At 40.6% G+C, this 27,564-nt stretch overlaps 1 protein-coding gene across 13 annotated transcripts in view; it reads left to right on the forward strand.

Moving 5' to 3' along the window:
• LOC112554604 (protein unc-13 homolog B-like) overlaps positions 1 to 27,564 on the forward strand; it is a 197,052-nt gene that overhangs the window by 100,312 nt on the left and 69,176 nt on the right. For 12 of the 13 annotated variants that reach the window (XM_025222483.1, XM_025222478.1, XM_025222477.1 and 9 more), the window contains 2 exons: positions 17,533 to 17,562; positions 23,298 to 23,397. In XM_025222483.1, the coding sequence (XP_025078268.1) occupies positions 17,533 to 17,562; positions 23,298 to 23,397 (130 nt within the window). Of the gene's footprint in view, positions 1 to 16,496; positions 17,200 to 17,532; positions 17,563 to 23,297; positions 23,398 to 27,564 lie in introns of those variants that run through there. The other variant, XM_025222484.1, reaches the window with a different exon arrangement.

Raw genomic sequence — 27,564 nt, forward strand, 5'->3', positions numbered from 1 at the left:
GGGATGGGACGGGATGGGACAGGCATAAATTGCCATGGGATGGGATGGGACGGGATAGAAAAATATGTCCCATGGACAACCCTGTGACTATCCCTGTTCTATAATGTTATCTTCTGTTATTCCTCGAGCAAATCGCTTATTTGTGTATTCAGCCACACTGTCAGATTACAATCATATTTAGAGACACACACACAGATACCAGTCCAGCTGATATTCAGAGTACAATAAAGTTGTAATTAATATAACAAATGAAAGTGGGGTACAGAAAAAGCATCGACCACACAGGCTGTGAAAACAGTTCACCCCACACACCGACACGCGCGCGCACGACTTATATCTTTCTCTTTCTTAAAATCACATAAAAAGGACCTAACCCAGTTGCAGGAGAATTGTCATCGAGCATCTCGCAGTTTCTAAGAGTTGTGCAAATGATAACGTATTGACTCCGGCAGGGTTGTGTAGGCTAAGTCAATATATCTTTGTTACATAGTACTACAGGCAGGCAAAACCTCGCTACAGAAAGCTGTGGTTGAAAAAAGAAAGATTTTGGATGAAAGAAACACCTGACGTCTACTCCTCTCTCTCTCTCTCTCACGCGGTGTGGGTTGCATATACTTCTTGTAAATACAAGTAAATAATTAATACCTTTGCACGTTTATTCAACCCTTTTTTTCTCAAGTCTATGCTTACTGTGGTTATCTAACACTTTTCTCTCGGTTAGTACTTAAGATATATAATAGAGACAATGTCTTTAATAACACCCTGACGGAGTTGAAAATCAAAATGTGAAAAACTATGTCAAAAGTTATGTCAGTAGTGTCACTAGGGTGTCATCAATAAAAAAGTCGAAGAAAAATCTTTTATTTAGAAAGTAGACCAGACGTGAATAACCTGTTCCATTTTCTTTGCCTTACAGTTTTCGTTGCTCGTGGAATGCCGATTCTGTAGTCGTTGGGAGACCTCTGGGAAGATCGCTCAACTCAAACACCAAAGTAACTTTTCTGCCAATTCAGCATGAGCATCTCAAAGAAAAAAAAAATGCTTTCTAGAAGCCTTGCGACTGCTGAAGGTGATAGTGAAAGGGAAATCTTTTATTGCCGAGTTTTTCTTTCCCATCTCCAAGACATTTTATGCAAATCAAGAGGAAGCCAAAAGCGAAAATCGCGGTTGTTCATGCAAAAACATTCCCGCAGTGGAGAGACATGCGCGCTGTCTACAACTGGCTGCCATGTTGTTTTCTTGTGCTGCTCTGTAAGGATTCCAGCGCCAGTGAAGGTTGTTTTTCTTTTAAATAATATAGCACGGGTCACTCGGGGTTACAAATGTTATAAGCCTCTCTTCGCCCTTTTGATCGCATATCTGCAATAAGAACATTCTTTACTGAAGAAAATATTTTGTTTTTGATTTTTTGTTTTTTGGGGGGATGGGGTTGGTGAGGCAGGGGCAGTGCCGGCAACTTGTAATCATGTGTTTATTTTAGGGTTACAATTACACTCTTGGACCTCCCTTCCTCCATATCTTGTTACTAATGAAAACAATTTGTGGGAAATTAGAGGTCAAGAGAAATCGAAGAACTTTGTAAATACAGGGTGTGATCGGCAAATTAATTCTGTGTGAACCGAGTGACAAAATGCTCTGGGATATAAAGATAATTATATACTTTTAGCTTTTCTCTCTCTCATGTTATTTTATTAAGAACTGAGTAGTGTGTTCTGACTGGCTCATACTCTTTTTTTTTTAATGTGCACTACGCAATAACACACACACACATACATTGAGCTGAGAATTGGTTAGCGCGCGTTTTACTATAGAAATAAAAAATAAAATATTTTCTGTCTTTACCTTCCAGTTTATTTCTCATACATTATCTCGGCTTTTCTCTTCGAAGGACCATTTTAAGTAACTCTTCTCTTTTGTCCACTATCTTAAATTTTTACTTTATTTCTTGGGTATATCTGGAGCCGTTTGCTGTCAGTTCGTTTCTGGATGTAAACAATGGGAAATACGACTGATTTTCAGCCATGCAGACTAAGAAGATTTCGTAAACAGGACAGTCACCTCGAAAATGAATAACATTTATATTTGGTTAGTCATAAGAAGGACAGAAAAATATATGATTTGAGTGTACATCTGTTGCTGGTGAAAGAGTGACAGATAAATGTCCTGCCGGAGGCGATTACAATTTTATTTTAAATTGTGGAAGTATTTTTCTAATTTGTTTAAACCGTGTGCTGTCTGCGTCTTTGTTTTTCGCTGTATGACAATGTATTACTGACAACAGCCTACCAATAAGGAACGGTGACAGTTGCCCAATGTGCCAGGATCAGATGCCGCCATCAACACTTGGAACCTACTGATCCTTCGGCTGTAACCTTTGACCTGGCTAAGAGCCAATCGTCCCTTGACCTGCTAGTCACTTATCATTTGCTTGTAATTCGGGTAGCGATGGTTGGGAGAAGCTGATCCCGATGGGTAGAAAACGATTCGTATGTTGCCGATTTTTAGGTCATGGCAAATCTCCAAGGTTGTATGCAGACAAGAGTTATGAATTTCGTTGTTTTCTTTTATCTATCTTTAATATTGATACTTTACATTATCAGTGACAGCGTTTCACGTACTATATGACCTGCTCGGAGAAATGTGTTAATATGCTGCTACGATAAATTTGACAGTTTAGGTATGTCGATCAGTTGTTTGGTCCATTAGCTTGATGTTATTAAGGAAGATGGGGAGTGTCGAGGCCTGATAAAGCGTTATTAAACCGCATTGCTTGAATAACCTCCCCGTCAGACGTGTGGCACAGTCAGGCGAGACGAAAGGGGAGAGAACACGCGCGCGCTGGAGCCTAGACCTGAACCCTGACCCTCACCGTCATAGTCGCAGGCTTTGTAGGCCGACGGGGCTGGGTGACAAATAACATTACGCACAACTGTTTGTTCATATCCATTTCACTTCCTTCAAGCTCAGGTCACGTGCACTGTTAACAGGTGGCGTCAACATCGTAACCTGGTTAGTGCACGTTCACCCCCTCCCTCCTTTTGATTTTTATTTTCTCATTTTATTGTATCTCATCTCTCAAGCGCGCAAAGTTTTGTAGTGAAAAGCCCGCGAGTCATGGCCATAGCTGGCGGTCTCTGATGGTACCGTTACCCCGTATGACGTCAACTTCCGGCATGAATCAGTCTGTCACCTGTCGCCTATCCATCACGGTGATCTGGTCACAAATGGCTAAACTGGAAGCTGTAAGAGGCTTAGTAAATTTTCACATTTACGCTTCAGCAACATCACCTTCCTAATCTTGCAACCTGCAGCGTTGTATGTGGGTGCATTGCTGTGCGCATGCGCGGAGGCAGATTTAAAGGGTAGAGGGAGGGAGGAGAGGGAAGAGGCCGACACCTGAAATGTGGAACTCCCTAAAAGACGTTGAAGCGAGGAATGTGTGGCACGGAAAACAGAAGGAGAACTGGTGTTGCTTATTGATTTTTCTTTTTCGTCGACGAGAGTCCCGCTTCCATTTTACAATTTCCTTTGCGAGGAGAGCGCTCGGCGCGGGTGAGCGGCCCGCAGTCCCACGGTGCTGACTGGCTTAGTATCGGTGATAAGAGGATAACCGTTGGAGTGCCTACGTCACCGCCCTGCGATTGCTTCTTGCGCTTGAAAGCAAGCTACTGCGACATCAGACGCTAGGAAAGGACCCTTCGTAAGTCCGTCCCACCCCCACCATGCCACTTGAACTATGGGAAGCCTCGTCTTTGCATGCTCGAAAACACCTCAAGTAGATGGGCCGGCAGAGATAGCTAATGCTATTACAGCGTTCTGACTTCTGTCCTACTGAGATAAATCCTTTTGCCGACGGACTAATGACTTTTTGTGTGTCCCTACCGATCAAACATGAAATAAAGATCTAAAGTTGGTTACAGTATAATGGGACAGAGGGCTTCAAGGTCTGTCTACAGAAAAATGCGTTATATTTGGGTTTTTTTTTTAATTATTATTTTAGGTAAAGAATATCTTAACTAAAAATTCTTATTTTCGAAGTCTTGTATCTCAAGTAGCAAAGATACTCACCTACATTAGGCGGAATAAGTATAGTGTAATGATTTATAGGCAGTCGTTTGGAAATACCTTTGCGCTCGGCTAATCCTCAACAATGTAATGATAGACACGATTGCAAGATAGTAAGCCCTTCTCACCATTACCACTAGCCTTATCACCACCACCACCTCTACTCTATTTTTTTTTCTAACTTACGTACTCGTGTGGACACAAGCTGATAAGAAATTCGACGATAACTATCTCCTAGGAACCCAAATACTTCTCAAGACACGAGACGGAAATACCTCTCATAACATAGCACGTCTAGGTTTGCATGTACAAAGGGATGGGTCTAGAGTATTGTGGGGAGTTTTCTGTTTTGTAACCCGGATATTGAGGAATCCGAGAAAGAAAGTTGGAGGCACGGGGAGGAGGGAGGCGACTATGCAAACCTTCAATAAGAAGTGCCTCTAGCAGACGTAGACCCGTCTAGAAATTCCAGTTTGCACGTTATCGACCACGTGGTGTCACCAGCACCCGGCACCAAATTGTTCTCTCCCTCTCTTTCTATCTCTTTCTCTCTCTCACACACAAAAGCTGTGTCGATCATTACTGAAACGTTTCTGGGGCGGCATGAGCCTTGACGAATCGGTATTAATGGAGCACTCTTCTCGACTATTTTCAAGTTTTTACTCGTTTTTCCCCCTGAGGTCGAATGCGTTCGTGCTAGGTTTCAGCACAGGCAGTGGTGTTTCTCTCCATCTCATGCGTACGGCATTAAATGTGTACAATGATTTTAACTACTAAGGACAGAAGGGGCTGTAAACAGTAGAGAACTGTCAGTCTGTCTCGATTAGCTCGAGTTAAAGAGATAATGACACACAGAAGAAGTATCGCTATACACTTCACAATTTTAGGTAGAAATAAAGTCACAGTTACAATTTAGCACAAAGAAGAATAAAGCTGGCGAAAGAAATTGCAAATGTTTCCATGGTATAGTTAAAGTTTAAAGATCAATTGTGCTGGTGCTATAGCTTCCGCCATTTTGTAGTATGTTTACAAAAGATTATTAAGAAAGCCTCGTTAATGATTTAGATCCTATTAAGTACTTGTAATGAACAGTTACTGTAGTAACTGAAGTTTGCAATGTAACCATAAGACACAGCTGTAGAAGTATGTAAGTCAATCAGGTAATATCACGAGCAATATACTATGGCTCCTTCTCCTGTTTGAGAAATGAGAAGATTTCTCGGTTGAAGGCGTGCTCTGGCCCGCGGCTGGAAAACTTCTTTTGCCATCTAGCAGCTGCTTGGCAGGAATGGACACCTGATTAAATCAGAGAAGACAAAGATGGCATGTCGTGCCCTACCTACGGTAAATCACCTGCCTTTACCCTCTCACCACCACCACCGCCACCACAACAACCATGAAGAATCATCGACTTCTGGCGTCTGCCACGAACGCTCGTGGATGAAAACACCGCTGTAACGGATATTTTCGTCAACGTGGTCTTTGTTTACAAAAGATGCTATATATGTTTTGCTAACCTGGTCGACTGCTAGCTTTAATATGTTTTCAAACCAGCCGTTACCACTTTTCTGATTTCGCACGAAATAACCGGACAACTAAAAAGAAAAAAAAAAAAAAAAAAAAAAAGAGGAGAAGAAACCTGCAGCAGCAATCACCAACACCGCACTTTCTGATATGAAAAGACACCTCTAGCTGATAAGTCAGAGTAACTATAGCTCAGTCAGCTAATAATGTCGTAAAGACATTAAACTATATATTGCTAATGTTATTCTTCCATGAATATTATCTGGCATCCGTTATCCCCGATCTTATGACTGTGCAGCTCTGTGCTGTCTGAGTTCTTGCTTCATTAAGCGTTGCAAAATTAATCCAATTTTACGTTAAAGGTGGGATCTGCCTGCTGATGCAGGCAAGAGATGAAAACCGCATAATTACTGTGTGGAAAATTACTTCCAGGACAGATGAGTGCTAGTTGCATATTGCTGCTCATGCGATGATTTCGGTCGGTTTTTCTTCTAGCGATGTGACAAGCCGAGTGGAGGATTAAAGTTTACCAACGTGCATGGTTGTTGTTGTTTTTGTTTTTTTTTTCATCCGAATGAAAGATCTCAGATAAGTTAAAAAGAAAATTGTCCCGAGTCCACTTCAGGGGAGGTAAATGGGAGGTAAACAGCATGTGAACACAAGGTAGATTACAATGGCGGTGACTTTTATCTGTATTTGCTTCAAGATCTGTCTCGTAAAAGGTTTATGTTGTTTTATGGCATAATAAATTGTGAAAAACTTAGTTTAAAATAATTACATACACTTCTTTTAGGCTTCTTAGCGTACAGCTTTCCTCATGGGATGGGGCGGGGGCGAGAAAAGAAAAGCTGATAACTAGTGGAAGATGAAAAATCCTACCACGACTCCCAAACAGCAAAAAAGACGATTGCGTGGGCTCACATAATATGCAATTTTCTTATCTTTTGCCTTCACATTACCTCCATTTCAACAGCACAAATCACAACATATTTTATTATCAGTGGCAACAGGTTTCAGGTTCACATCCATCTATTTGTGCAGCTAACAGCAGCAAGGTTGTTAAAGTTTCGATTTCTTTATGGCGATGTAGTGTTGTTTACGAGGTCATGTTCGTTGCTATGAAGCCGTCGTCAGTAAGTCTATGGGCGTGTTTTTAAATGATTTTGAATGTTATGTTAATATGCATCCCTATATATTTTTACACTACTTTTCCACGCCTAAATAAAATATTAACAGCGAATTTTTGTGGCTAGCTAATGACACAGCTATGTTCAGTTAAAATGCCAGAAACATAGAGCTGGAGTTCATCGTGGATCAGGTTGACTTTTTGCTAAGCAATAACCGCTGTACTTTAGAAAAGCAAAACTGAGTACACACGCATATTACCATAAACATTGAAAAAAAAAAAAAAAACAACAGAAAACAACGGTATTTTCATATCCGAACTCGGCTGCTTTTTTCAAGCACTGATGATCATGACCTTTCTGTCCTCGATAACAGGTCGTGAACTTAAATCAATAGCTTTGTATATTGTGAGGCGAAGGTTCACACCTCACTTGAGTTAATGATTAAAATAAATGGGTAATTAAAAGACATCTTTAATCACGTCATATATATATATACGAGTTTTACATTCTCGCTGGTCCTTGCTCCCTTTATTTTTTTCTTCTGATTCTTTTCTGCCTTTTTCGGTCTATTTTTGCCATTTATCTAATCTTTGATTTTAAATTTATACCTATATTTTCTTTTTCTGTCCATTTTTCCATCTGTCAGCCATGTTTGTCTTTGGCTCACCACTCTCCCCTTCCCCTCCCCGTTCCCCAGTCAACCAAGCAAAGCTGCATTTAAGTAAAGATGACACTGGGGAAAGGGTGCCATGTATCTGTGGCGATATCCTTCCTCTGGGCAAAAACAGATTTGGGAGGAGAGCGAGTTCTTACTGCTCCTTTGCGCCCCTGTAAAAATCCAGTGAACCGGCTGGGTGTTATATTTCTTCATCAGAGCCACCCAAAGTTCTGGACTTGTGGGTGGAGCAGGAGGCTCTTTGCCAAAGATGCGTTTAGGCCCGAGCCAAGCAATCAGTTGGTCTCGTGAGTTTTATTGTTTCTGGCGGCAACGACTGCCTCAATCGACGAAAAGTATTTTCCTTTATGGCGTGCCAGCGAAGAACTAAAGAGCTCATGTGCGACACAGGAAGAGGAGAGTTGTGGAAGGAAGAAGGGAAAGGAGAGAGAGAGAGAAAGAGAAGTGAATTTAACTTCGTTGTTCATCATAGGGACTTAAAAATGATTCTTCATACAGCAAGGTGAATAATTGCATAATTAATTCCTAACAAATCATTCCACAAAAAGATCAATTGTGTCGCCTTCCAGACATCATAAAAACATAAATAAGCAAGATAAATAACGATCTGTCTGACAACCAGTCGATGAAAAATGGCACACACACACACAGAAGTGAATAAAGGTGGGACCCAGTTTGTGTAAAGTGTTAGTTCCCATCGCCTGTCCCTAAATAAACCGGTTTTGCTGATGTTACAAGTTCTTAAAATTAATTAACAGCGTTTAATCTATAGTTATACGTGTGCGAATGTAGGAAGAGTTCCTACTTGTGTAGCTATCTTTTTGTCTGCAGTGTGTACACGTCTCTTGCCCACCCGACACCTGTTTTACAGCAATGTGCACCTGATAAAGTCGGGTGGGCAAAACGTTGAGAGGCCATGCAGGCAGGTGAGAAGTGTGGTTGGCTCCGCCTACCATGTCTTAGTCTGACCTACCGTGTGACATTCGCCGCTTCACGTTTTGCTTCCTGCCGCTGGACTTTCTTCCATCAAAGCCTGCATTTGCTCGTACGGATGCTCGCGAACTCCCACAGGCTGCCGGACAAATAGACATACAGACAGGAGCAGAAAAGGAGTGTATTGGCTCAGCCTCCAGAGACCGTGCTATGCCCGCTTCGCGTCAGAGAATGCTGGGAAATGATGGGAGGCCGGGCTGTCTGACCTTTGACAAGACCTTGGGGAACCGGAAATGAATGCATGTGAACGTTGAGACGTGAAGGTCATCGTGGCCGCCATCACAAATTTTTGACCCATGGTTTGGGAATAAAGAGAGGACTGGAGCGACACAAAGCGGTCCTTGTGGCTGGTATAGTAATTATCATGAGTTGAACGACTAATGTGTCCATGTGCTTAGCCAAATTAACATCGTATCGAGGTCGTAAGAATGCAGGCATGTGTCCACAAAAACTGAATATTTATGCACTTGTAAGTGATTATTAATTTATAAAGTTTGTTAATGGATGGAATAATAGACAAGGGATTAGTTTGTATGCAATAGATGCATCCTGAAAACTGCGCATAAATCTGGAGCCATCTATATTATCGCTTCTGTTTGATGTTACATTGCAGTTTTGATGTTTAAATACAAAGAAGGAACATGGAAAATGTGTCCGCACTGTACTTCGGGTTCAGTCTGTTTGTCGCTCACTCTTTCTCTTACTCTCTCTCTCTTAAGTGGCTGATCCTCTTGCGTGTTTATAGGATTTTAAATCTCCTTTACGATCCCTTTGCCCATAAATATGCAAAGGAAAAATATCGGTCTCAAAATAATACAAAGATTACTACAGGAATCCCTAAAACTGTGTAAATTAGGTACGATGTTTTATTTGAAGCTTTCTTGATAATTCACATAACCCTGAACAATTCTTGTATCAGATTGCAAGCAAAGCAGATGGAAATGTCAGGTTAAAGGAGACACAAATGAAATAAAGTATTTGCTCCTGTAAAACCTTACAGCGTAGAGATAATGATTTTCTCTGCATCTTTGTAAACTTATCGCGTTCTCTTTCCTTCTTTACTCACCTAGAAACCCATTTATTGTCTTGGGGAAAAAGAAATAAAGTTATTATTTATAATGTGACTAACAACAAGAGTCTACAGAACGATACCATTTTTCTCTCTTTAACTTTTCGTTAGCTGGTAATTATCTCAGCTTCCGGAAGTATCTGTCACGTGACAGGAGGGTCACTAACTCCTACCCCTTCACGTACCTCTCTCCTTACCTTAGTCTTCCTACCCGGATAGGGTGGTCCAGTGGCGCAACGGTTAGCACCTGTCACCAATACAGTGAAGATCGGGTTCCTGGGTTCAGCTCTCGTCTCGGGCACGCTTTTTTTTTTCTGCACGTGGCATCTGTTTACAGGACTGGCTGCCTTGCCGAGATATAACCTTAGTTGCTGGCTCTGCATAAAACTTCAATCCTTCCCTTGTGGACCTCTACTGTCATTTTTCTTCTCCGCAGACTTTGTCTTCTTCACTCTCCCATCTGTTCTGTAAACTTCATGTTTTCCTTCCCCACCCCTTTGTAATTATTTTATTTCATCAAGCGACAGTGCAGCGATTACCACTGTAATCCAAGGTTATTCACTTTGAACAATCCCTCCAGAAGGACGTGTGATTGAGCTCTTCGATCCGGGAAGGAAGAAAAACAAAAAGGCCAGCGAAAGAGAGAAAAGCCCCCCTCGCTCTCCCCAAAGCCAAGCCTAGCGATTCCAATATCAAATTAAAAGTGAGCGTGGCCAGCGTGGGACACAATACTGCTGCCCCGAATGCAAGAGGTTAGTCTTGAGACGCCATATCGTTCCTGTTGTGTTTGCACGCGTCTCATTTTAACCCTCTTTTTTTTTTTTTGTTCCTTCCTTTGCGGAGAACGTAGTTCCCCGGATGCAGAATGGCCATGACCTTACTCGCTGTGGGCTTGGCGAGCCCAGCGTTTCGACGATTACATTTCTAACTGTAAACTGTGGGACATGTCAGGTTGGGAAGAGATAGTACCAGACACATAATTCATTGCTGGAATGGCAGTTGCGGGAAAGGTTGCTACTGTCTACTCTTGCTTCTTCTCACTTTTCTTTCTTTCCCCTTCCCTCCTCATCTCTCTCTCTCGCACTTGATCAACAATCTGAAGATTGGATAGAGTGTGATCATATTCTTTCTTTAACGAAAAGCCCTAGCCACCCAATCTATAGAGAAGTCGAAGTATGTGTCTCTTGCTTTGCTGTGAGTCTGCTGGCCTCCTGGTACAGAACTTAATGTGTTGGTGTTCTGATTTGAATACATGGGCAACTGATCGGGAGAGACGGTGTTGTTTGGGTGTAGTGTTTTGGGGAAGGCATTGCTTATTGTTATTATTATTATTGCATCACTTGCACTCATTTAGGTCTTTCATATCATCTCCCTTCAGAAAGACGTGTGATTAAGCTCTTCGATCCGGAAAGCAAGAAAAGCAAAAAGAAAAGCATTCAACCTATATATTCATAATCAATGCAAACGTTCTTTTTAATATTTGTAACACAGGGCAAGTCTTTTATAGTGACTCATATGACGTGGTACTAGCTGGCATCTGGCATATAGTCTGTAATCATTTTTGTGAAGTTTTCGAACACAGATGTCTACCAAGATATCCGCTGTTTTCTCAGGCACTGGACGTCCTGCCTCCCTGGTACATACGCCAAAACAGTGAGCAGACGACAAACTTTGGGCAGACAATAATTTTCAGTATAAAAAAAATAGCATGACATATGGCACACAGAAACGTGTGACTGAAAGATTGCGAAATGCTTTCGTCCAGGGCATGTTATTAACAGATGGCTATCGGATATAAAGATTCAGCATGTCAGCATGGGTGACAAGCTGTTGTGATGGATATTTTGTGTCGGTGTGAGTAACGAGATGGGTGATATGGTTATTACATATACAATATATATATATAATACGGCATTTTAGTGTTAGACGGCATTGACTTGTGTTTGTTTCAGTACAATGAAGTGTGCAGGGGGAAAGGGAAAAGAGGAAAGAGGATGTGTGTGTATGACTACGTGTGTTTGCGAACATGCGCTTGTTTGTGTGGGCATTGCATTTTTATGTGAATATTCGTGGGCGTTTGTCGTGCAAATACACGCACAACCTACAACCAGCACCGGCATTAGCACGCAACAAAGTAAGCCGATCACATATAGCAGCCATAACATCGAAGTCCTGTTCACCCACGGCCTCCCCTCGTTTTCTGGGCGTGTTGTCTGGTCGAAGTGGCAGTGTTAAACGTTCCGGTAAATAATGGCCATAATGACGCCGCGGGACCCGATGAAGGGCCGTGGGCGAGGATCCAGACAGGCCAGCAAAGGGAACGTCACTCGTGAAAAATGTCAAGAGTTACTTATCAGCCCTGACAGAGAATCCCCCTTTTTTTTCGGACAGATGTCACTCGCAGTGACCCAGCCACGGTACAACAAACTCGAGGGTTGCAGGGCGGAAGAGATTAATAATCTGGGTCCCTTAGTGGATGTGCCCATAGTAACAGTTACTTGCGCCTCCATCACCATCATCGTCATCGTCGTCGTCTGCATTTTTAGTGTCATGAGCTAACGAGTAAAAGCTTACCCTTTTATATTGTTTCTAAACATTCGTTCATTCATCTGTGGCCATATCAGCTTGCGTTGTGCCCTTGAAGATGGATGGTACGAGAGTATATAATTGAAAACAGGTGTCTGGACAAACAGACGAACATAGACGAAGAGAGATGGCTAGAGAACGAGAGATAGAGAGACTCAGACAGATGAACAGAGAAGTCCTTGTTAGAGGCAGTCGTCCTCAATGAGCAACCTGTTCTGGCAGAACCTCTCCTAAGAACGTACAAGCCTTCAGCGTTAATTATGAGCCACAGGAAAGCCTTCCAGCACTGAATAAACTTGGGAGCGGTCAAGACCTGGGGCGGACACTCGACGTAGTGAGCTGGTAAGTGCGTACATGACTTGGCAGGGCTTTGGGACTGTGTGTGCGTGTGCATGCTCGAGCACGAATAAATGATAGATAAACTAAGTAAATGAAACCTGTAAGGAACAAGGGAGTCAGAGAGGAAGTCAAAATTCTCGAAATTTGTTTTCCACAGTGGAACCAGTAGAATTGCGGAATATGCAAGGGATATATGCTAAGGGCTCCTTGTCCCTGCAAAATCCACTGACAGCATAACGCAATCGACTTGCTGAAGCTGAGGTGCTCGTGTTGCACATCACCGGGCTTCAATCTGGGCAGCTGTTGGCATGCCTTTCGTCAGTGGCATCGCACCTTCTCTCCTTCCTACGATCTGTGTCAGCTGTTTCCTCACCGCTCCCTCGCCTCCACAATTCCCGACTACTACTACCACCCCAACCACCCACATTCCCCTCTACCCTTCACGGTTTCCTTGCTTGAAGTCCCCTTGCGGCCGCATCGATAATTTGCGGCAGAACTGCCGTCTCAAACGCGTGATCCAATCAAACACTCCTCCACTTCTCCCCTTCGCTCCACCCTCCTCCAACTTCCCCCCCCCCGGTCAGTGTATTACTGCTGTTGATTAAAAGTGTGGCCGTGTTTGAAATGTTAACCCCTTCGATCGCCTCCAACAGGCTAATCGTCGATGCCTGCACACAGAATGGCGACACGACAAATCCCCAAAGATGCCAGGAAAGATGAGATGCCAGAAGGAAACGAAGGAGTAGATGCGCAGTCCTGCAACAAGTCAGAGCTGGCCTAAGAAATAGGGAGGCTGTGACGAGCGCTCAAAATCTGGTTTTAAAAATAGAGACAATCCCTCAGGTCTTAATAGGACTCATTCTTAAGTCTCACATAGACGCGCGTGGTTGCACGCACACACATGGACGTACAGAAAGGCAGCGAGAGATGGATCGACAGATACAAAGATCTAATGGAAAGCAGGTAGATATGTAGAAAAATAAATATAAACAGACAAGCCGGCAGAGACAGACAGACAAAAAGATAGATCCCCATAATCTACAAGAAAAACTTTGCTTTGGACGGCAGGAAAAAATCGGGGCTTGAGCCGAAAGCTGGAGTTAACGTGACACGACAATTCTAACTGATGCACGTTCAGGGTCTTATGACAGATTCTGTGAAGAATGTGGAGACTGGGCATTGGAAAGGCGCGGAGATATTCTCAACGCAGCTTTGTGACGATACTCAATATTCCTGGCTGAGAGGGGTTAAGAAATTAGGTGCAGCCGCATGCATGCATGGATTAAAATCCAGACAGCGCGTGCAGATATGCAGGCACGACAGTCCCGGGCATCGCTGAAGTCCTCTCTGCTAACTAGCCTCCAAACTTTGTCCAGGTGTCAAAGTTTACAGACCATTAGCCCCATTACGACACTGCCCCTTTCCTAGCACTCCACTGCTTCCCCGCCTCACTTCATTTTAAAAGCTCTTGATATTCTTGTTTTCGCTGATGAGAAGCTTTTTCCACTGTGTGTATGTGCACGCGTCCGTAGACAGTGATACTCTGTTGCAAAATGAAAATTTCCCGTACGACCTGTGTGAAGTTTTCAAAGCGCGTGTTTACATCGCTCGAAGAACGCAAAAATAATAAAAAAAAAAAACCTCCCTCATCCCTACAAAAGAAGGAAAGATGGTTTATGGTAGCTCTCTCCAGATTCAGTTCGGTCGTAGTTTTTTTTTTTAATGATTCTGTTTAAAAACATAAAAGGCTGGAGCAACTTACATGCACGCTTAATGACATTTCATTGATTTAGATATTGATGCTCCCATGACCATCCATATCGTGTACGGCGTTACCAGGTATCGGGAACAATGGGGGTTGGTAGCACTGTGTTGAAACACTTGTTTGTGGTCAACACACCAACAACCGTTAATGTTTCGAATCTCGTCTCAATCCACACCAATTTTGTCATAGGACTTGCCTTTTTGGGATATTCTCCGTGTGGTCTGATTTCATTTAACTACATATGTTCCAAAATCAACCCTAAGTTAACGGACTTTCCCATCAATCAACCCAACTGACCAACCAGTCGGGAACGTCTGCGATATACCGCGCGAACTAAACCCTTATCTATAATATCATCTTTTCCTCTTGATGTAGACACATCAGCGTTGGAAAGTACATTTTAAAACTTATTTAAATGGAGGCTAGCTTGTAGAGCTACCTACACACTACGCATATCTTATTTTCAGGTGCGCCTTCCAGTAAAATAGCTGTTTTTAAATGGCGTGGAACAAATGATTATGTATTAACTGGCTGGCGTCACTGAGGAAAAAAAAAACCTTTTTTGGCTGTTGCTGCATTATGATTATGATGTTAAAAGAGGACACACACATCCCCTCACTCCCTCCTCCACCCACACGCGCGCTTACAATTTAAAAGATAAAGTTCCCACGGTTTAGGGGCCTCGATCAGGGACAGTGAACACTGAGTGCTTCACCACATCCTGTCTTGGGTATATTGTGTGATACCCGGAATCTGAAACCTCCCCACCTCCTCCTTTGGTTGACCTACTTGGGTAATTCAGGTACCCGTTATATTCCACTCAGCGAGCTTTGGCCCTGCGGTCTTCAGCTCTGAAATCCTGCTCACATAAAGGACCAGTGGGATGCACACATTTTTCCATTGACTGGGTAGAGTTTAGTTAAAGATACTATTTCCCCACATCTGGGGGAATATACCCATATTCCGTTCTTCAAATGCATGCCTCCGACCGACATCATTCAGATAACAGGGTTATACACGGAAAAGTTTACATTGTAATGGTTTCAGCCGATTGGAGAGCTGGGATTATATGTTAATTAGGTGTATCTATGTACTAATGTGACGTCAGGATTTTGACCCCTTTGTCGGCAGGCTGATGTTCGAGCTTTACCTAATCATTTAAGAAAATGACAATCCACAAGTCCTATAAAAAAAAAACACACCAAAATCTATTGATGAACATTATGCATGCTTTTACATTCATTTCATTTACTTATTTTGTTTTCATGCAAAAGGGAACAGCTTTAGCAGAGGACTTTGTAGACTTACTGTCAATAACATTATATGTACTTACAAAATTCATTAAAATAATCCTTGAATATAAGCATGGTAGAGGAAAATTCTTAAAGCACAATGAATTAGCATACGTTTCACTTGTAGTTTTTTTTTTTTTTTTTTTAAGGCGTGATTTACGGATAGGTTTAGAATACTCGCAAAAGACTTGAAAACCGTTCATTGTTTATTTCGATGGGAAGATGAGCACAATTAGGTGTGAAAAAGCTTCTCTAGTTATATTGTGACGTTTTAAAGGAGGGCATCATCTCTCAGTCTGTAACGGTCACTTACGATACAGATGTGCTTCGATGACGTTTCTACTCACATAGCTATGAAGTATTGGGCGTCACTGAGTATATTTATTCACTTTCGAGGACCACTATACCACTCCGACCAACCACCACCTTTCGCCTTTGTGTTAAAGCCTAGTTCTCCGCTACTTTGTGTATCCTTTTCAGCAAACTTGATGATAATTGTACACTGCCGCAGTTTCATTGCTGCTTAGAAAATGCTTCTCAAGTGCAATCCATATGTAATTATCGATTTTCTTTTCTTCTTTTCTTTTTGTTCTCTCTATGTCGCCGAAGGCTAGTCCATTGTCAGGGCCGACGGCTACTTTTCTGCCTCTTTCTAGGCTTTGCATGCCTTCAAGCTACGCCCGACACGTCACCAAAAGGTTCTTTGTTGTACTTCGCGGTACATATGGCATTCAAGTAATGTGATATACCTAGTTCCTGTTCTATTTTTTCGCCTGTCACATATGTTGGGGCATTTCGCCATTATTGCACTTTGAAATGATCGAGCCATATAAGGACACTTAAAAATAAACTTTCCGGAGAACTTGTAAATCGTGAAGTCATTATACTTGAACAGTTAGTGTTCAGTCTAAAATTCATAGGATGTGTGACTTGTTTACATGGGTGCAGGATATTTTCTTTGAAAACCAAAACATCTCCCTGGAGTATGCGCGAGATACTGCCTAATAAGTTCCTGCCTGAAAGGTCGGCGAGCGATGCTGATGATGATAAATTGGCCTCAAATGGGGAATTTACAACCTACGCCAAACGACACAATAAATAGTATAGGCGTACCAACCATGTTCTCAGAGTGAGAGGCAGGGTAGGAACGCAGCGCGTCACATTCTCCCAGGCTCGGTCCTGTACGGTGCTGCTTCGATCTCGCATACGCGCAGTTGTAACACACTGCGTGATCTCTGAGTGGCAAGTGATGGCGATTCAGGTCTCGTCGTGGAGTAAGAAAGTGCAAAAGCACAATGCCAGATCGCACGCTCGTCCTTAAGTTTCCCTCCATTCGCCGAGAGAACCGTGGCGTCGGCGTCATTGTGTGGACTGATACACCGTGCTGGTGACAGTATCGGCAGGACACAGATTTCACGGCTGTGTAGTCGTTACACTACAAATGCGTACGAGCGTCTGTAAATGAGAAGTTCACGCAGATCAATAAAGTAAAATCAGATTTGTGTGTCCTGGCTTGTACTGAATGGAGCCTTCGCAACATGAATATTGATGAGCTGTTATGATTAGTCCGACGTCACACAAGATGGCTGCCGTCGTTGACTGTGAGACAGAAGCTCTCCATCCCTTGTCACCGTTTCCACAGTTTCCATAAAAGCAGGAAGGATGTAGCTTACAGTGTGTGGAGTAAACCAGCGGAAATGTTTCTCTCCTGTCTTTTGGATTACAAATGTTAGGCTAAATTATGTCCCTGCTGTGTGTTTGTGGTAAGTTCCCGTTGTATTCGGCGTTTGTCGTCTGCTCGGCGGCGCGTGAATCTGGTTGCTGCGATTAGGAAAATCCGAAATATGCATCCTTTCTCTCTTTGGTATTTGAAATCGCAGTTTACGACAAATATTTTGTAGAAAATATGTTTTTTATTATTTGCTATTCCTGCAGAAGTTTGTGAGATTTCTCGGATGAAACAGGACTAAAAATGCCTATTTTGTATAGTAGTCATAGTAATGACGCTTGGCATCTTGACAAAAAAATAATAATAATAAACCTTGTTTTTCTAGACTGCTTGCTATAAACTCAAATTCTCTTTTTCTTGTTTACAGTGAAAAAAGCTCGACTCGCTGGCCCTCCAGGTACGTTGCAAATATTTCATTTTTTTATAGTGCTTTAAGTGTGTGTGTGTGCGCGCGCGCGTGCTTAAACACACACACACAGGGGAGAAACATTCGAGTCAGTGGTTTGCACCAATAATCAAAGTTTTCTGCCATGAAGATGGAGCAGCACCAAATATACAGGCATTACTATTTATTTGTGGATAATATTTTGCCATATTCATGTGGCTTCTGTATATATTAGTGAGCTCTTTTTGTGTGTGCTGTTTAATATGTAATGACAAATCAGCGTCAAAATATTTCTAAAAGTAAATGTGATGAAATATTCTTATTAACTTGACATAAACAGCTTAATATTTAGAAACTTTTTTTTACATTCATAAAAGAAATTAAAATATTCCCAGATGTCTGTATGTGTGTGTTTGCAATTTTGTTAATGTAAATAACACTTGTATGTGTTTACATATGCATTGCACACACACACACATGTATATACATGCAGGAGCATGTGCATACTCAGTGGTGTAGGAAGATTCTCGGCTGTGGATGGGCAAACTCCATGCTGACAGTGAACAACATTTACATTCTTCTGCCCTTGGTATCTTTCTTGAGAGGCAGCTTCTCACCTTGTCCCCCTGATACTTAGGCTGCTGATATACACACATCCACACACACACATTCCATATGCACACCCGCACACACACATACATTCACCCTCGCCCATCCACACATACACACACAGCAAAGGGTTTAGTGAAACACACACTTTTGCAGTAAGCGTTCTGTCCCAAAACAAGTTTAGTGTTATACACCAAGTTTCAGCTTTTTGCACACTCTAGCTTTGACATCCTAAATTTGGGTCAGGTCTTCCTTAAAGGGAGTGCACTGCACAATGTATGCATTCAGTAATGCACACCCAAGCACATGCCTACTTGGTCAAATGGTAACAGGTGACAATATAAGCTTAACATTTTCTTTACATTATGCATTAAACGTTTTTTTTAAGAGAACCAAGATACAATAATGTTTGCTTCTTCAGGAAGAAATCAATAATGAGGAACTAGAGAAACTAAGACACAGACACTTAAGATACATGATATTGCTGTACCAGCTGAGTCATTTTCATTTTTATTGAAGGCTTAAGTTTTGCTTAATATATTTCTATTTACTTCTTCCATGACTGCTTAACATCAATGAGAATTTTATATTCTCTGTATATGTTTGCATGCATACATGCATGTGTGTGCTTGAAAAAGAGAGAGAGAGAAGAGGATTAATATTTGAATTCTTTTAAGGAAGTATCCTGAAATTTTTATTTCTTTCACAAAATTTTGAAAAAGCAAATGTAAACGTGTTGAGTAAACGTAACAGCATATGTGCAGAAAAGATATTTTACGAAAAAGAGCAAAAAGATTTTTTGTCAGCCTCCATTTTTGATATAAAGTACCTAACATTGTATTTTTTGGACATAAGATCGAACATCTTTTATAAAGCTTAATGGGTTCCTAAAAATAAAAAGGTTATACAGTATATAATTTTTTAAAGAGCTGTCACACATTTAGGAGTAAGAAGCACAATAGATTTCACTTGATCACAATTTTTCGAGCTGTTCATTTTTCATTCATTTCTTACATTTATTGCTTTACTTTTGTGACTGTCATAAATCATGAAATCCATTGCTTAAAATACTAAATTGATGATAGCACAATTATGATGAGAAGTGTGAGATGAAAAAATGTAACTAGTTAATGCACCATTGATAAGTGTTCCATACATGAAAGTCTATACTGTACTCATATCTCTCCTTCATGTGTTAAGATCTAGTCACCTCCTTTCTGTAGATGTGATACTTGTTGACAGGGTTGGACGAGGTAGAATTTGGCTATGCAAACATATAAAACCAATAACCTTTCCCCGGTGTGAAATTAGGAATCACTTTAATGAAATGGAAACAAGCCCTGTTCTTTTGGTGATTAGTTTACTCACTGAAAATTTCACGTGAATGGTTTTCCTCCTCATTTAAATGTTATGTCACTTGTAATTAGAAAGAAAAGTACATGAAATTGGTTTAATCTGATGAATATTAGATTTTGTTTATTATGATAAAGGCCATATATATATTGTATATTATGTAGACACATGTAAACATAAATACATTCATGTAGTGCACATGCAGTGCACACCCACAGAACTACAGATACTGTCTCTTATGGAGGTTTTGTTGTCATCTCTCTCTTTTACACACACAGACAAATGCATGATTATTTGCACATCAGCATATCTTGAAGAACAAAAAAGTAAACACAAAATTGTAGAGCATTCATGTTTCTGTAAATCAAGCACTGTGTATTTGAATCAACGTTTTACATTAGCAAGAAGCCAATACTTTAAAGCTGCTTACTTTCAAATCCCCGTGTAATAGATGACTTTAACTACAGGTTGTGCTTCATGAATATCTAATTGATTATTACTAAATCATCAAAGCTTAAATGGCAAAGTAACGAAGAACAAGAATATAATTTTGTAAGTTGTTTAGAAGTCCAAAAACTGGATGCACAGTATTAAAAAGAATGGAAGTTGATATCATTCCTTCAAACCTCTTAGTAGTTAGCATATAAAATAGGCTCAAACAATTTTTCCATACATTTGACTAAAACTGTTGAAGATTGTAGACTCAGCTAATAACATATAATTCAAAGATACAATATTATTGCTCCCACTGGCATTAAAAAATTAGTTGGTTGCTCAGTGGAAAGGTTTTACAAAAATGGTAAAGTTGCATTTAAGGCAGAGACTAAGAAAAGAGCAGTGGTATGTGATGGCATGTCAAATGTGTGCAAATACAACTTTCACCAGTGTAATTGGTAGCTGGCCTGCTTTGGCCAGGGAATGGTAGACAGAGAAATCAATACATCCAGTGCATCTGTTGGGTTCCCATCCTCATCTTGACACAAGCCATAGGCGTTAATGAGTCCTTTGCCTGCTTTTCTATGCATGTGTGTGTGTATAAGTTCAGGTGTACTAGTTTGTTTATGTGTTCGCGGGTGGGTATACATTTAACAATGCATGAATATGAGAGAGAAAGAGAGTTGGTTTCAGTATTTGAAAGAGCCTATTGGGTAAGAGAGAGAGAGAAAGATTTTCTTCACACTCATGTCTGCATACAACTGCCTATCTTATTTAAACTTATGTTTTTCTTCTCATAAAACATGGAATCACTGATCATAATTTTCAAGTTTTCCTGATTTGGAGACTGGATATATAACAACTGGGACAAAAGGATCAATCTGAAAAATAATTACAGTTGTTGCTGAATGTTAGACTGTGTAAATGTGTAAATTTGCTAAGACAAATAAATGACATATAGACGTTTTGGTCTACATGCATGCATAGAAACGTGAAATATGCAACAGTCTCAGCTGGCATCGATAACAGATTTTAAACTGCATGGTGCTTTGTGTATTTCCACAATGACATGTGTAACCGATAGGGCTAGGCTTGGTAACAGATGGCAAAGCTTTTCCAGGATAACACTGATGCTGCTAATAACCTTTTTTATGATAAGAGAATAAATCATCAATGAAACACATAAATGTCAGATTATTTTTCCAGCTGTCAGATGACTGTATTCTGCGTAGCCTTTTAGGTAAATATAGAAATACCCTGGAAAATATTTTTCTGGGACTTTTAGAACAAATAAACTGTGTAGAGTATAAGTCTCTATGTATATGATTTTGTTTATACACATAAAATCTAATAAAAAAGTGTCAAAAATATTTAATAATGGTATATACATAAAAAGCTGGACTGTCAGATATACAACCTATCATTTATAAAGGCAATCACAATAGTTTCAGTATAGAAATATATTTATACACAGCTGTTTGTAGAATGACACCATCAAACATATATTTTCAATCTTACCTCCTTCTCTCTCTTGAAATAGGATAAAAACATATACTGGTGAATGCCACCCAAGATGCAGAAAAGCACATTTTTGACAATTTATTTACATTGAGTTTTCAATAACTACTACTTAATAGCTCGTGATAGGCCTTTAAACTTTTAAAATGCCCTCACTGAGCTTTTTCATCCAAATTCTAAAACAAATTACAAAGTTTATGTATATATGTGTTTGAAATATTTGTTCAAACAGCTTTGCTCCATAAAACCCCAATTTTCAAACTGTGGTACACATACCACTACTGCTACGCAAAGGTATGACATGTAGTACGCGAGCACCATGTGCCAAAGTAAATAACTGTCACAAATTCATATGCTAAATACCTGTAAACGTAAGACTAAGTCCTAGACTAGTATATATATATTTGTAGGGGTAGGGTTGGGAGGTGGTAATCAATTTGAATTTTTGAAAGTGGTACTCATTTGGAAATGTTTGAAAACCAGGGCCCCAAAGTGCACATTCAACTTGAAGTCAGGGTAAAAATGTTTTATTCTTTCCATCACATTGCTGCTTTTGCAAAGGGGATATAAGTGGAGACCAAATCTGTTTTCTACTCCTGCTAAGTAAATGACATGTAAACTTACATGTTTTATTTTAAGTACTGTACTTTTGATGCTATTATTTTGATCCAAACAGATCAGTTAGTCCTGCAGGTTTAATATCCGCCATGAAACACCAACAACAAAATCCGCTATGGTTCATGCAAGGGATACATCAGATTTTTACCAGAAACTCCTTTATAGAAACTAGGAATGAAGTATTTTCACATCTGGTTTTATTTTTATCATATATACTAAACCTGTGTAGTAACCTAGCTGGTTCCTACGTAAATACAAATAGGTCCTTGATGGGAGCATGCTCACGTAAAAATGGGATCATGCACACTCTGCAAAGACATCATTATATATATTACAGCTGAACTTTCAAACCCACAAGCCATGCATCCTCCTTTTGACACTATTTCTCCACCATCACCCAGCCCCTTTTTTCCTATCTGTTTTGGTTTTTTGGATTATCCAATTTTACCCTTTGCACAATGAACATGCTATGACACTATATAATTGTTACCATCATAGCCTATTTATCTGTTGAAGGATTTCTAAACCACCTCAAACATCTATGCTTTGAGTGATGCCTGCATGAATGGTTATCTGTACCAGATGCACTGTACGAATGGGTGCACCAGTTGGGTGATTAACATCAAGGAGTTAAAATGTTTATAGTTTATTTTCAAAGTAACGTCTAGGTGTTAACCATGTAGCCAACACCCTAGTGATGGTCTGTTTGTTTGGTCCCTGGAGAGCAGCAGTGGCTACAGAAGTGTCAAGCTGGCACCATTTAAACTAGTTAACAATATCAGACATGAACAAAAATGTTCAGTTTAGATTTGTTAATATGGTCTCACCCTTTGGAGATAACCACTTTTTTCTGTTTTGTTACCCTGTTTACAAAGAATTGCATAATATACTTGATGCTAATATAGTCACTTAAGCTTTACATAAAATGACAGCACTTATGTGTTAAAGGTCTAGTGGGGTGCAGTTTTATTTTTCTAATGATTAAGTAATGCTGAATGCTATACACAGTTATAAACTTGAATGAAGATCTCACTTCCATTATAGCTATACATATGCCTACAAACATCATTATGCACAGAAAAAGATGAATGCGGGTGTCAGGAGTGGACAGCTGGGACAAAAATGGTGATTAGGCATATCATGGAAAGTCTGTGGGCGTACTGTAGTCAAATGGAATTTATGTTGATATTGATATATTTTGCATTGCTTTTCAGAGCGTTTCAATACCTATGTGACTCTAAAACTTCAGAATGTGAAGTCAACAACGATACAAGTCAAAGGCAACAATCCTTGCTGGGAGCAGGACTTCCTCTTGTAAGTATAATCTGATCTCAGATTTTATTTTAGGCTGTTTTGTTCTTGTCATTTTCCTAACAACCATATAGAATTTCTTCTCTTTTACCGCCGTATTTAATTCATAATTGTGTACCTTTTGATCTTAGGCAATGGGTATGGTTTTCCTTATTTTAAAAAGCATAATAAAATTCAGATTGTTGAAATCGTGCACACGGCATATAATTTCATAAAGAATGGCTTTTCCTGTCTTAATAGAGCTTCTTGCAAACATGAAGTCACAAATAGAACGCCCACTGTACTTTACACCATTGATCGATTTTTTTTTCCTCTGTGTTACGAACGTCCCCATCCTTCGTTTGCCAGTCAATGCTCATCTACCATTTTCCATCTTACGGGAGAGAAAAAGCTCTCTGGGACCATAAAAGTGGGTAGCCCTGAGATGATTGTAATTGCTGACGTCAGAGTTAAACCCATTAAAGTCGGAAGCGAGCTACTCAAGGAGTTTGCAGCGCGCGGCCGCGAACAGCTCCGGCTGCTCAGTTGCCTCTGCTCCTTTCCACTCCGGATTTCCCATACCTCATTTAGCTGAAGAGGCTGGAAAATGTCCTTGATCCCTTCCGCATTAGCGGCGCTTCTCTGTGACAAATAGGGAACGCCAGGCCGCGAGAGGTGACCGAAGCGAGCCGTGTTAGAAGGGATGTTCTTGCGTGCGAGGTGGGGCGCACAAGATGGGATTAGATCTTTGAACCCACCGTCGTGCACACAGCTGGCAGAAAAAAGCCTTTTATCACGGCAGTACCTTTTTAGCACTGTTCGTTTTTGCTGGCTGCGACAGCAGCAACATTGTGATCTGGAAAGATGGGCATGCAACTCTCGTTTTTTTTTTTTTCTCAGTTTAACTTTTAAACAATAATAGTTCAGTGTGAAGCAGTGTCAATCAACTTTGGCTATACCGGAAATCATGTATCCTCATCTACAGAAATCCTCGTGGGATTTTCCACAACTCCATTTGATTTTATACGTCAGCTGTGTCTCCAAGTTTTTCCAGTATCAAGATAGGCAGGTTTAGACAGGATGAGCTGTAGCGATGCCAAAGAGAAATCGAGAAAAGTCCTTGGAGACACGAGCGAGACCTTGCGTGGAGTTCTTGACTGGAAAAACCTGACTTTTTCATTGCCAAGGCAAGCCGGTGATAATCCACTGGATGCTTTCCAGAAGCCAACCGAAGAACAGTTATCTGCCCATTTCATGCCTCGCACAGTGAGAATACTAACACTTTGCACTAACATGATGGATTAAAGCGATTTTTCATATCATAACGTAGAACTCAATTGAACTGTAACATTACATTCACGTAGAGGTACATTATCCTTGATTTTAAAGGCGTCAGTTTAAAAAAAATGTTTACTTAGTGTTAGCTCTCGCTGCAGAGAATGTCAAAAATATATTGATCCCACGGTAAAGGATATGGGTCCCACATGTTTTTTGTTGGACTCATATTCCCATATGTTTCGGCATTCTGTGCAGCTAGGGAGCAAACCTCCTGTCGATCGACCATATGTGACGACCGAGGGGAGGGCGTTTATTTAACAGGACCACAGTACACATGTTCACAAGCCAAGGAAAACATTGTTGCAAATAAGTTCCTTAGCCTAAGCCACAGCCAAAGCGGGCAGTTGGCGACAGTGCATTCCGACGGCGAGCAAACAAGAACACAACGCATGCTAGAAGTTGCCACAATTTGGCCAAATTAGCAAGTGTCATTTAAGAAAAAGTAAGAACATTAACAAAAAGTGTTAATAAGTAATACAGATGATTACCACAGGCCATAACTCAAACCTGCAGTTTAACAATGAACGCCAAAAACAATGTCGATCAAAAAAAAAAAACAAAACCTGGAGTCAAACCTCTGCTGGTTAGGCAAAGGTACATCACTAATTTACTTTAGCAACATCTTATACGTGATTATGCCATAAGGACTATCTTTTTCTATAATACTAATATATTTATTTTTACCGTAAGAGCTTTTGTATCGCGAGAACAGATTGCAGCTCATTGCACTCCAGGCAGTGCGCTTACAGTGCTTTTGCACTATACCATCTCGCCTTTAAGCTCAAGCTTTGACTTATAGTGTTCGACAATAATGTTATCCGCTATTTTTTCTTCTTCTTCTTCTTTTCTTCTTCTTCTTCTTCTCTGAACACATGGTTGAGTGGATTCCTGGAACTAGTTTGAATTACGCTGTTTAAATAGCCAACAAGACGCCAGGAGCAACTGCCTAAAATGCGAGCATTCCAACACGGGTAGGATTGTGGCCCTTTTGTCACCACTGATCGGGTTTCTCTTAATTTTCTCTACCATCGACTCGTGTAGACTCTTTGCTGAAAGCTTTATTGATGGGCTAGTGTAGCTGAAAAAATCTGATTCTTTCATCAGGTTTCAGTGATTATTTTTTTATTATTATTTTTGCGTTCTGCTTGCTAATTGGATCCCGATTTTGGGCTCGTGGTAAGCTTACTCCGCTCAGATTTTAGAACGATAATGTCGAGACTGAACAGATGGCAAACACAATGATGTTTAGTTTCAAGCATTACAAATTTAAAGAACTCAGTTTCTGAGCTTGATTTTAAGTAGTATATTTGCTGGTCAGACGACAGCCAGAAAGATGGACTAAATAGATTACGGTTGCAACGTTTTAGATAATCGTAAGGAAGTGTAGCAAACGTCTTTATTAACAATAGAGATATTTGATATTAAGGGATGCCCATCAAATAAAGGTGTATACTGATCGCAGATTTCTGCTTTCGGATATAAGTGGGTGTTTAGTTTTGGGGAAGGTTTTGTGTTGAGTTTTGGGCCTTCCCTGGTACTAGCAGGAAAACTGAAAATGAAAACTTAAGGAAGGCTTTGTTTAAAGTGGCTTGACTAGAACTTAGGTTAAAAAGTGACAGTTATGAATTTGTAGTATGATCAAGATGATGCAGAAGCATCCACAAATAGCTCTAATGCACCACTCATCCTAACGCAGTCAAACTTACACACAAGCGTACGCACAAACGCTCTCACTGACCTTTTTCATCCTGTTGTAATATTTGTGGCCGTTATTAGGATCACATGCGCGAGTACAGAGAGGCATGTAAATGTCTATATTTCTTTTTGAAGATCTCTCATCTAACAGTTGATCTGCTGATCGTTTTTTTTTTTTTTTTTTTTTGAACTTCTCAGATTTTCACATTAATAAGAAAAATATATTTGTATAGCGCTCTCCAGAACATTAGTGTCATGTTTTAACTGCTATACAAATATGTGAACAATATGATTGTAGCAACTACAGTACGAATAAAAGCAACAAAAGTTACAGATGAAACAATAACCAGACCGAAACTTGGCCCAAAACTCCAGATGGTTTTTGAACAATGTGTTTTAAAGGCTCCTTGAGACCCTATTGTCTGCGGATAGCATATCACGTAAGGGATAGAATTTCAAGATAGAGCTGAATGGGCAAACATGCGCTCACCAAAGGTTCTCGTTCTGATTCTGGGAGCAGAAAGGAGACGAGTATTTGGAGAAGTACGTGGGATGCCTGCGTGGAGTGGAGTGAGCTACAGAAAGCCAGAGAAGCAAGAAAAAAAAAATAGAGCTTGCGAAGAACCGGAAACAGTCCAGCAAGTTTTTATTTTACGCGAACCTGGCAGGAAGCCAGTGGAATACGGAGAACAGGTTTTGCATGATCTTTGTGACTGAAACATGAAGGTGTTTTTAAATTGAATATGAAACTTTGTAGTCAACTCCACAAAAGGTCATCACAGTTTTAGATGAAAACTTTTAATGAACCACTCTGCAAGGGACAGTAGTTATTACCACCCCAAAGCAAGCTTAGCCTCGATTTTTGTTGTCTGCGAATATTAGCTCCGTTTCCATTCAACCTATATTTAGCCGGTTATTGCGTACTGTAGCCATGACAGCACTGAAGCAGGTCTACGACCCTGCTGCTAACAAAGAACGGATTGGAGATCACATCATCACGTGGCCAACAAATTCTAGAATCTAACAGCACCCAAAACTGTTGTGCTTTGTCGCTCATTTCCATAAAGAAAGATGAGAGCAGCATCGATTCCATACGAAATTGCCAGTCCATCCCGTCAGTCCGGTACTGCGCACCATAGCAATGCATGGCTAGTATTT

This window comes from Pomacea canaliculata, linkage group LG13 (genome assembly GCF_003073045.1).
Source record: "Pomacea canaliculata isolate SZHN2017 linkage group LG13, ASM307304v1, whole genome shotgun sequence".
Taxonomy (NCBI): Eukaryota; Metazoa; Mollusca; class Gastropoda; order Architaenioglossa; family Ampullariidae; genus Pomacea; species Pomacea canaliculata.